General features: G+C 52.4%; 1 protein-coding gene across 2 annotated transcripts; it reads right to left on the reverse strand.

Annotated features, from left to right (window-relative positions):
* Nucleotides 1-570: 570 nt before the first annotated feature.
* DNAJA3 (DnaJ heat shock protein family (Hsp40) member A3) lies at nucleotides 571-10,239 on the reverse strand. 2 transcript variants are annotated; one of them, XM_081839884.1, is made up of 12 exons: nucleotides 10,047-10,239; nucleotides 9,109-9,245; nucleotides 6,837-6,920; nucleotides 6,489-6,689; nucleotides 6,033-6,185; nucleotides 5,609-5,756; nucleotides 5,292-5,356; nucleotides 5,062-5,190; nucleotides 4,374-4,489; nucleotides 3,862-3,959; nucleotides 2,472-2,593; nucleotides 571-1,714 (listed from the first exon to the last, which is right to left on the reverse strand). In XM_081839884.1, exons 1-11 carry the CDS (start codon nucleotides 10,213-10,215, stop codon nucleotides 2,487-2,489), a joined length of 1,407 nt encoding a protein of 468 aa, XP_081696010.1. In that variant the 5' UTR covers nucleotides 10,216-10,239; the 3' UTR covers nucleotides 571-1,714; nucleotides 2,472-2,486. The 2 variants fall into 2 exon arrangements, with proteins under 2 accessions (XP_081696010.1, XP_081696011.1); XM_081839885.1 differs by lacking the exon at nucleotides 2,472-2,593.
* Nucleotides 10,240-11,585: the final 1,346 nt, after the last annotated feature.

Here is an 11,585-nt window from a genome sequence, read left to right on the forward strand (position 1 = left end):
ATCACACAAGTCTTGGGTAGTTATTTGCTTTGGACAAAGCTACAAAGCCCAAGGATAACTACAAAGCTACAAATCCAAGCATAACACCTTGCATGACCCAAAGAAGGGGAGAAGCCATACTTGGGAATTGGCCTGGGCCAGGAAGTCCTTTTGAGCCTGTGTCCTGGTGGAACCTGTAGGAAGGCAGCCTGCCGCCACTCCAGGGGCTGCTGGCCAGCTCTGCCCCACCCCTTCAGGAACCCTGAAGAATGGGAGGTGAGCAGCGCAGCAGCAAAGCCTCAGGCTCTCTTGCCAGATAAAAGGTCATAGAGTAGACTACAGGACCAGGAAGTAGAGACTTGCCTTGTTGCTTTGGATCTAACAGCTGGATGTAGGAAGCCACGTCCGAATATGTAGGGTGGTCAAGCAGGCAAACTAGGGAAAGGTGCTAGTTCAATAGGACGGCTTTCCTTTCTGAATCACCCCCTAGCAGCAGGGTTCAAGGATACCATTTCCCCTCCCCTCCCCTCCCTCACCCACAAAAAAGTCCCAGGTTGCCTGTGACATTTGAAAGAGAGAACAACAAATTGATGGATTCTAAAGATCTTTTTTACAGAGTGTATTTTACATTGATACAGAATCACCTTGCAGGCCAAATGGCTCAGGAGGCTGCACGTGCCGTCTCTGTTAGCAAGTGAAGGGAGAGAGCTCCAGTCCGGGTGGATTTCATTGCAGGGTGGGGTGGGAATCTTAAAGCGGCCAAATAAGTAACAGCGACTGGATGCAGCAGCCACCTTCACACCCCCAGCAGTCCCGATTGCTTTGTGGCTCAGCTGTGCCCAGCCTCATGGCCAGCTCTTTCAGAGGCCAACGGGGGGCAGTCTGCTCTTGCTTCCCCCACCAGTATGTCCTCTTGGGCCAAAAGTGCAGAGGGATGCTTCACACACAGCAAATTCTATGGGACACGCCTTCTGGGTGCAGGTAAATGGGAAGAGGAACGTTGTTCTATTTGACTGCTGCTGTCCTACAAAAAAATGTTGCTGCACGAAGCGGCTTCTCCCAGCAACCCACACTGCAACCTCACGAGCGAGCAGCAGAGCAAAGGGGCAACTAATTCAGATGCGTTTCAGACCTACGCGAGAAACGCAACAGATCTCCCTGCCTGCCCACATGCAATGGAAGAATCCCCGGCTGTTTACTTACAGCTGCTGCAGTCAAGAGAAGCCGCTTTCCTGAGGCCAGGCTGTGCCACAAAACTCTGAAGCTAAATTCTCCTGGCGGCCAAAAGAACTCGGGGTGCAGGGAACTCGTGGGCTCTCCACTGCCTCTCCGCTTTTTGGAGCGGGCTGGTGATCTCAGGAGCTCTCTGCGGGGCTTGTCAAAACCTCGGGAGAGCAGGACTGTTTGCTAAACTAGACGGGTGCCTGATTTTTGCTGTCCAGGTTCCCACTCGGTGGTCTGCATCTGTCTGGAAAAGGAGGAGGGTTTTGTCCTCTCCAGGGAACCCGGAACCTTTTGCAGCTCCCGTAGGCAACATGTCAGAGGCCGCCCCTCCCAAGTCCTGCTTCCAGAGGCGAAAGCCTTCCACCTGCGCAGACGTCCTGCCAAGCAAGTTCCAGTGTGTCTGTCTAGGATTCTTCTTGCCAGGCTCCTGCGGTCGCTTCACCTCCAAGGAGGACGACACAGCCGCTCGACCGCTGCCACACATCACCCTAGTTTCCAGTAGAACGTTTCCCTGGAGCCAAAAGGAAAAGGGAAGTCTTATGAAGCTTCCCCTGCCATGCACTTCGACTGCAAAGAGCAGCTTGCTGGCAAGGGCTGCTCTCTCCCCCATGGAAGTCAACAGACAACCAGCCGTAGCCACAGAGAAGCCTCATCGCCCCTGCGACTACTGGCAGCTGTGGGCCTGCAGGTCAACCCCTCCAACCCTGACATCCTGGGTGCAGAGTGGGCCTCTGCCTGGTCGCAGTTTAAGTGTGGGCTCCAGTCTTTTGAGACGCTTTGCCAGCATCCAGTGGCAGGCAGTTCCAAGGGTTCAGGGCCTCAAGTGGCAAACCTTTCCAGAAGGATTGCACCTATGCAATTCACAAATGGATCTGATGCATTCTACTGACACCCAAAGCCTTATGCCCTCGCGCAGCACCATCACACGTGGCTTGCAGTAGATGCAGCATCCAGTCTCTTGTGCCCCCACCATCTATTTGCGTGGCTGTTGGGTCGCCGTTGCAACCAAAAGCTGGTGGGGTGGGACAGCAGAGAGGAGAGGAAGGCCCAGTGGGTCAAGGAAGGAAGTAGCGCAACAGGCAGAGCTGGCACCAGACCAGCTGCTGCTCTTTATGGGATTCTAGGGAGGGAAGAAGGGTCTCCCACCCTAAGGGAAGGGTCTCCGCTACCTTGTCCCCCTCAGCCAGAAAGGCTGCCCCACCCAGCTGCAAACAATTCTGTGTCTGCTCAGCAGCAGTGAGCACAGAAGAACACAAGAGGCCTCCTACCTCTGGCGGGGCAAATCAGGAGCTAAACATTTTCTTAAGTTTAGCTAGGAATCCCTCCTTGTCGTCCCCCTGGGCCTCAGGCCTCTCCTCGCCTGCCCCCGATCTAGTCGTCCCCCTGCCACCTAGACACAAACAGCAGAGAGCTGCGTCAGGATATGCAATTGTGAGATGGCGGTGCTGCTGCTGCTGCCACCCATTGGCTCACCATACCTGGAAACATTTCCTGGCCACTTGCCCAAGGAGAGGCAGGGCGGGGCTGTGGGGGAGGCCATGCTCGTGCTGGAAGGCCTAACAAACTCATTTCGCTTCAGCCTGTGTTCCATGTATTGGAAGTTCCCTGGGATCAACCGAGAGGGACCTTCCCATTATACTGCTTTGCCAAGAGATGCTTCTTGGCTTCTTGCTTATTTTTCTCATTCCTAGCTCTCATCTCCAGGCAGTATCTTTGCTGCTTCTCACAGCATCTGTTTGCAATTCCAATTCTATCTCTTAGATGGCAACTCTGCCAACCTGGTGCCCCCTCCAGCCATTCTGGACTGCCAACCCCATGAACTCCAGGGTCCTGTGGCTGTGCTTCCAGGGGCCGATGGACAATGCAGACCAAAGCATCTGGGGGCCACCTGCTTGGTAACGGCTGCCTGGCTCTTTGGTCTCCTTTCTGTCACTCAACTGCGTCGGGAAAGACAGTCCAGCTCCTTTAAACCCAGACTCGAGGAATTCGTGGTCCCCTAAATCTTGCTGGCTATGGCTTCTATCATCCCTGACCGCTGGCTATGATGGCTCCTAGGGCTGACGGGAACTGAAGTCCAACATCTGGACACCAGATCTTTACAAGGCAGTTGTGCAAGGAAGGGCATAAACAGCCTCTCCAAGGGCCCCACCCCTTTCCTTTATAGCCTAGGCCTTCAAATCCAAATCATACTCTACCCCCTATCAGGGAAACTGTCACAAGGAGACCAAGAATGTGCAGATAACTACTTTAAAAAAAAATCTAGGCTGTCTGAAATGCCTCTTACTACATCCTATGTCCTCTGGTCCCAAAATCAATACCTCCCTCTTCCTTTTTAAGGGAGAAACGCAATCCTTTAGCTTAAGATGACAGCTGACGGGTAAGGCGACGCTAAGAGATGCCTCCAAATCCCTCCCCCAAGTAAGGACCACAACACAACCAGACTCGTTCCTTGTGGCATCTACTGATGCAGAGAGACCTCCATTCCAGCAGGGGCGCAGGTCACACCGCTGCCATTGCAACTAGGCCACATAAGTCCCACATTGCCCAGCTCAGTAACATCGTAAGCACCACACTGCAGAGCGGGCCATTTAATGAGGTGGTGGGAGGGTCCCCTGCCACCTCCAAGCGCCCAAAGACACCTTGCAGGGCTCCACTTACCAGTGGCTGTATTGGTGACGCCATTCACGGTCCCTTCCACTTCGGTTTCGTCTTCTGCATAGCTCAGCATCAAGGCTCGCTGGCGGTCTGTCAGCCTCCTGCAGCACAAAGGGGGAAAGAGCTACCTTGGAAAGGGCTACCACTCGGCAGGAAGGCTCACGATCCTGGGGAAAACCTGAACCGCCTAATGAACACGCCTACAAGCTAAAGGCAGCCTCTACCCCTGGTGTCTGCCAGGCTCCCCAAAGCCACCGTCCTGCAGCGCTGGATCCTCTCTTTGAAACCCAGGTGCCTCTTCCCAATGAGGGCTCGCTAATAACCCATTATATACTGCTGAATACCAAAAGGGGTGTGGCCTGAGGAGAGGTGGACTTCCTCCCCTGTATCCGTCATTCCCCGCTGCATCTCCCAAAGCAAAGGCCACTTTGCATTTTGCACCACTGCGTGTCTAACATGCTCCTGCTGAACGCCACCCCCACCCCCCCGGCCCCCAAAGCCCCCCCCCCACTTACTTGGGAACTTTGATTTTTATGTGAATATAGTGGTCGCCGTAACCGTAACTGTTAACTCTGGGAATGCCTTTCCCACTCATCCGAATCTTCTGGTCAGCTTGAATGCCTGGGGGGATCTGGCAGAGAGATGGAGGAATGGGGTTTATTCAGCATTTTGCGTACAACCATATGTATCCGGTTCTATTTATTTCTCCTCCAACCAGACAAAGAGAATTCAATTTAAAACAAGCACGGCTCCCACAGGAGTATGTAAGCAGCCAGTCGCATTGGAGAGGTAAAGGGAAAGGATAACAGCAGACACAGATCCAGGAAGCAATTCTAAATACTCTTACTAGGGAGCAAGTGATCACAGAGGGATTTACAGAGTAACACGTGCAGGATTGTGCTGTAAGAGTCAGAGGAGCCTAGGAAGGGGAAGGACACTGTGGCAACATGAGCACCACATGCAGAGTCCTGCAGCAGAAGACGAGGGCACTGAGAGCATACTGCGTCCATTTCCATTTGGACACAGTAAACATATGAGATGAACAGGGTGCCCTACTCCATAGGCTGGGAGATCTTGGCTATGCAGGCTGAGCTCTCTGGAGGGGGACACCTGAGCCATATCACCAACTGACAAGGACCAGAAGGCGCAGCCATACAGACCACCCGCATGCTCCCTGTCCTCAAGGGACCTGCTGGTACATACCGCAATGCTGATTGTCTCGTACAGACCAGGAGACCTGGCTGTGCCGCCGAGAACAGCTTGTGCTATGGAGACATACAGGTCCGAGTGGATGTCTGCACCGTCCCTCCGGAACGTAGAGCTCTTCTGAACCTGAATCCAGAAAGAGGGTACAGTTCATGGAGGAGGCGGCAGCAGACGGGTGCTGTCTTCAAACAGGGCAGAGAATCCTGGGAGCCCAGACAAATACGCACCCGGAAGGTAATGAAGATTTCCCTCTTTCCTACAGGCATCCGAACTGTCTGTCCATCCTCCACACCTGAAGCCAGAGCAAGGGTGTAGTAAACAAGGGTATTCCCCTGGTACTTCCTGCTTGTCTCTCATCAGCCACGGGATTCTTAAATCCTCAGCAGCCCACCTCTGCAAAGGCCCGCTCCACCCCAGCCCTCCCTTGATCCATTCTGCAGGAAGCAGCTGCTGTTCCTCTGCTCCGACCCAACCAAGCTTCAGGAAAGCATGGCAGCAGCCACCCCATCTAATGAAGAACCCAAACAAGGCAGAGCATGCGGACCTGCGGGAACTGGGACCATCACCACCTTCTTCTGCTTGGTCTGCCCAGAGCCGCGACACATCGCACAGGGGGTCGTCATAACTGAGCCACGCCCGCCACATCGCCGGCACGTAGAACGCATGACAAAGGGACCTGTGTTGATCGTCTCCTATGGGGGGGGGAGGGGAGAGAAGATGCAGAGAGAGGTGATGCCTTTCTGGGCATTTTTGCAAGCGGGGATTATTTCTTCGGCATTTTCTAGGTGTGGGAGTCTCCAGTGACTGGTGATTCCCAATGAATCTAAATCAAGCAAGTGAAGGGGGAAAGCTCTCTGCCCTCCTCCGAAAAGCAAAGTTGTCCAGTTGGCACAGGCAGGAGGCTCCGCACAGCAGCGAGGTGAGCAAAGCCTGCTTTCCTCTGCATTGTGACCCATCAATACACTTACCATGCCAGTGCCATTGCAGTAGTGGCAGTGTTGCACTTTGGTGCCCGGCTCGTGCCCTTTGCCATCACAGCGCTGGCAGGTGTCATTGATGTTCACTTGAATCTCCTTGTTGACGCCCTTGGCAGCCTGGTTGAATGTCAGTTCCATGATATACTAAAGAGAGAGGGAGCAAAGGCAGCCATCACTCAATGCCCAGGCAAAGATCAGGGCCAGATATTTTGACTCACCATTTTGCACACGGCAGAAGACAGTGATATGGGGCTAAACGTTTCCCTGTTTTAGGAATGGCCCTGTCTTATAAACAATTGTAAATATTAAATCAGGCATTTAATGAATTACTACTTAGAAATCAAATTGGACAACCGGGTAGTCAAAACTAGAATCCCAGGCATAATGAACTTTTTCCAAGTAACCTTCCCTTAAAAGCTACACAGGCAGACAGATTGCTATGCTCACTTCCTGAGGCTGGTCAAAGGCAGTGTGGAAGTCTCCAAAAGGGGACCCTGAAAACTCCCCAAAGATCTTCCTGAACAGCTCCTCTGGATCCACAGACGGGCCGCCACGCCAATATTGTTGCCCGGATCCTGCTGAGCTTGCATCGAAACTGGCTGTCCCGTAAGTATCAAACTGTTTCCGTTTCACTTCATCACCTAAGACCTACAAGAAAGGAAGATGAGGGCTTTATTTTTGCCTCGCAGAGCTAACATGGCTAGATTGTGAAGTCGTGATGCCATTCTGAGCAATGGGACCACTCCAGAAGGAGCCCACCATCACCCCCCCTTGAAAAAACAGCCCCCACGTTACCTCGTAGGCTTCAGCCAGTTGCGAGAACTTCTCCTTTGCTTTAGGGTCATCTTTGTTCGTGTCCGGGTGGTATTTCTTGGCAAGCTAAGCAAAAAGACCCAAATGTGAAGATGAAGCACAAGAGAATCACTCTCATCGCTGCTTCTTTTTGTTACTGATTACAAGATTGCATTTCAAATCAACTGCATTATGCTCAAGTTAGAAGAGTACGGCATTACTCAAATTTTATACCATGCGACAAGGAGGGTTTCTGTACCAGAGTAACAAGAGCAATAGGAGTAACAAATAACAAGAGCATCATAAATCCAAACTAAAGTAATTCCCCAAATACAGTGGTACCTCAGGTTACATACGCTTCAGGTTACAGACTCCACTAACCCAGAAATAGTGAACTTTTACTTCAGAATGAGAACAGAAATCGTGCTCCAGCGGCGTGGCAGCAGCAGGAGGCCCCATTAACTAAGGTGGTGCTTCAGGTTAAGAACAGTTTCAGGTTAAGTACGGACCTCCGGAACGAATTAAGTACTTAGCCCGAGGTACCACTGTAATATAGTAACACATATCGTGTTAAAGGTGAAACTTTCAAAATAAGCTGGTTGGTGTAAAGGAAAAGAATTTTTTGGCTTCTATTGTACCATGGAAACACAGTGGCCTTTCAAAAATATTCACTATTTCTCGCTATGGTCAGATGATGCAATCTGATGAAATATCTGTGAAAATGGGAGGTTATAGGTCTATTAGCACCATGGCTTAAATCTCAAAAGCATACACAGGATAAATAGGACTCCAGCTGCATTAGAAAAAATATTTGCCATTTCACTGGAAGCAAAGAATTACTACCCAAAATCATTATCAATTAATGAAAGGTGATGCCCTCCCTCTTGAGATACAATTGGTACTGATCAGTGAGCTTTCAGTACCAAATGAAAAAGAAAAACCCTATTCCAGCAGGTCTTTACGGTTTAGGTTTTGCCTGCAGGTCTGTTGCTACTGATGCTCTTGTTGCCGTTTTATCTGCTCTTTTCACTTTTCAGTGTTATTGGTACATTTAAAAGAGGACATCAGCCTGACTTCCCACCTGTCCACAGGCCGAGACACACGGTCCACAGCTGAAGTGTATATGAAGCCTTTCTCTAACCCTGAGATGTCAGGATTCCACCAATCTCAAGTGTGCAGAGGTTCTGTCCCCCCCCCCCCCCCGGGAATGGATATGCCCACAGAATTTCTCTTAAACAAAAGCTGAGAAAGAGCTGTTCATAAAAGATGTACTCCCTACTAGGAAGAGTCTGTTTCCTAGGCATCAAAACACAAAGCTATCCTCAGCCAGTTCTTTTTGAATAAAATAATTCAGACACTAATCATTCTCTTTCCTTTTTCGCCTTCAAAAGTGGACTTCCTTTGTCTATTCTAATCAAGAGAAAAACCAAAAGCAGCAGTTAAGAAAGCAGATGCCTGTGGCAGACAAGCTGAAAAAGTAATGTATTTTTCGCTCTATAAGGCGCACCAGACCACAAAACGCGCCTAGTTTTTGGAGGAAGAAAACAAGAAAAAAATATTCTGAATCTCAGAAGCCAGAATAGCAAGAGGGATCGCTGTGCAGTGAAAGCAGCAATCCCTCTTGCTGTTGTGGCTTCTGGGATAGCTGGGAAGCCTGCATTCGCTCCATAAGACGCACACACATTTCCCCTTACCTTCTAGGAGGGAAAAAGTGAGTCTTATAGAGAAAAAATACGGTAATTGGGGAACAGATGCTGAAGACAAAAGGCTGGAAATATCCTGACAAGAGTGTGACACAGAGTGCTGTGTAGGCAAAGCTCTACCATTTCCATTCCGAGAAATACATACCTGCATGTGGACTTCTAATAAGAAGGAACCCTTGATTTAAAAGAATAGAAAAATCTGCAACCCTTTGCTTCAAACCTGGTTGCTCTTTCAACCACTATGGACCAGTTTGCTTCTCTCAAACTGGTCAATCACATTAAAATGTCCTTCTCCACCATTTCCTAATACTTTAAAAAACCTCCTCCTCTCCACTAGCCCATCCCATCCTAAAGGCTACTCAAAAATTATCATGATTATTATATGCTTATTTGTACCCCACCTTTTCCCCTGGGGGGGCTCAGAAAGCATAAGGCACTGCAGTTAAACATTTGTAGGCTGATGCCCTGCGGAAGAGGACAAATGGAACGTGCCGGCACCCTGTAACTCCAATGCTACCTTCCTGTTTTGAGAAACATATTTCCTCAAAGACATTTCTTTTCAGCAAACATGCCTGGTAATAGGCCTTCTTGATCTCCTTCTGGCTGGCATTTCGAGGCACCCCCAGGATCTGGTAATAGTCCTCTTTGGCACAGCTTGCGGGGCTGGTATGAAACGAGGCAGCGCAGGCAAGAGGATGATGTATCACTCCTGCAAAAAAACAAAACGGGGTTTTAGGACAACAGACTGTCTCGTTCTCAGCTATGTGGTCTGTGCAAAAAGCGCCACGAGTCCTTTGGAATTCAGGACACCAATCGGAACAATCCCCCTATCCTAGTCAGCCAGAACTTGGGCACCGTACCTGCCTAACCAAAGTCCATAGGTAAATGAGTAACGGATGTGTTTAAAACCTGCTTTTTCTCCTTCAGCTAACCCAACAAGCAAGGATACCCGCCTCATGTCCGTTTAAAACTGGATGGCAATAATTACATGCCAAGGATCCTAGGACCCGTAAGGCACCGGCTGCCACAAGTCACAAAGTTGAGATAAAGGTCTGATTTCTCTAGGAGAGCTGCATTCCCACAACACCTGGAAGACCCAGGGGTTGCAGAAGGGTGTCCTAGAGCAGTGATGGCCAAACTTGGCCCTCCAGCTGTTTGGGGACTACAATTCCAATCACCCCTGACCACCGGTTCTGTTAATTAGGGAAGATGGGAATTGTAGTCCAAAAACAGCTGGAGAGCCAAGTTTGGCCATCACTGTCCTAGAGGGAAAGGGTCGCTGGCCAGGAGGTTGCAGGATAGGGTCCTGCTCTCTCCGCGGCCGACCAGCTGCCCCTTGTGGGGAGCCAAGAAGCGGGAGCCCAAGAGCTCCGGCAACCCCCACGCGGAAGCACCGAATGCCTCCTCCGTGAATCTCTCCCCCTTCTAAAGCCCCCCCCCATGCTGCCGCTTCTCTCCAGTGGCAGGGAGTTCCACCGGCGGCGCCCCGTGACGTCACGCGCGCCCTCACCGGAGCCTCCTCCCAGCCGCCGGGGGGCGGGGGGCCAGGCGGGGCCCGCGCTCAGCCAGCGCGCCAGGCGCAGCGCCAGCAGCCTCCGCCGGGCCTCGGCGCTGCCCAGCCGGCTTCCCCCGCCAACGGCCGCCGAGAGCCGCAGCGAGGCGCGCACCGCCGCCGCCATCTTGGGCCGCCGGGAGACACCGCGCAGGCGCGGCAGAGGCCGCCGGGCACGAGAGCGCCGTTTGCGCAGGCGCAGGGGGGCGGGAGGCGGGGCGGCCCTACTGCGCCTGCGCTCCGTCGCTCGCCCGCCGCCCCGAGACCTTCCTTAGCGGTCACCCTCCCCTCCGGGTTGCTCCTGGGTCCTAGCGCCCGCCGTGCTCCAGGCTTCGCCTTGCAAGCGCGAAGGGAACGAAGAGCTCTGTGGCGTCGGGAAGACGAGCGCGTTGGTGCCGGCGGGAAGAGCTTTCGTGGGTGGTTCTTTCCTTTGCAGCTTAGGAGAAAGAGCCAGCGGCTACGCGGATACATACATACATACATGTTGTTGTTATTGTTGTTAAGTTGTTTAGTCGTGTCCGACTCTTCGTGACCCCCTGGACCAGAGCACGCCAGGCACTTCTGTCTTCCACTGCCTCCCGCAGTTTGGTCAAACTCATGCTAGTAGCTTCGAGAACACTGTCCCACCATCTCGTCCTCTGTCGTCCCCTTCTCCTTGTGCCCTCCATCTTTCCCAACATCAGGGTCTTTTCCAGGGAGTCTTCTCTTCTCCTGAGGTGGCCAAAGTCTTGGAGCCTCAGCTTCATGATCTGTCCTTCCAGTCAGCACTCAGGGCTGATTTCCTTCAGAATGGAGAGGTTGGATCTTCTTGCAGTCCATGGGACTCTCAAGAGTCTCCTCCAGCACCGTAATTCAAAAGCGTCAATTCTTCGGCGATCAGCCTTCTTTATGGTCCAGTTCTCACTTCCATACATCACTACTGGGAAAACCAGAGCTTTAACTATACGGACCTTTGTCGGCAAGGTGATGTCTCTGCTTTTTAAGATGCATGCATACTATCTGGCCGAGGGGAGCTGCAGGAAGAGGAACCGGCGAGATCAGGCGCGTGTGTCTCCACTGGGTCTGGATCTCGCCTCGTCCCCCTTGGAGCTACCAGTCGGGAGGGCCGGGTGCCCGGCGGACACGTCGGAAGGGAGTCGGGGCGGCTGACTTTTGCGCGCGATGAGCGCCGGCTGGAGGGGACGCCTGCCCGGGCGGAGGCTCTCTGAAGGCGAGGGAAGGGGTGGGGGCGTGCCGTGGCTCCAACGGAGGCCGCCCTGCTGGGTCAGCGATGGGGACGGAACTGGGGGCATTTGGGGAGGGAACGGAGGTGCGAGGAAGAGGGTACCGGGCAGGAGGGAGCAGGCAGCTGCGCTAGGCTGTGTCCCTCCCGCCCCGTCAAAGGTTACTGGCTACGGCTTCAGAATCGCCCCGTTCCCCTACTGGTGTTTCTCAAAATTGAGTCCCCACTAGCTATTCCGAATGGAAAGCGTAATGCTGGTGGTCTGCAAAAGAGGT

The sequence above is a fragment of the Podarcis erhardii genome (assembly GCF_964252035.2).
Source record: "Podarcis erhardii genome assembly, chromosome: 14".
NCBI classification, from domain to species: Eukaryota; Metazoa; Chordata; class Lepidosauria; order Squamata; family Lacertidae; genus Podarcis; species Podarcis erhardii.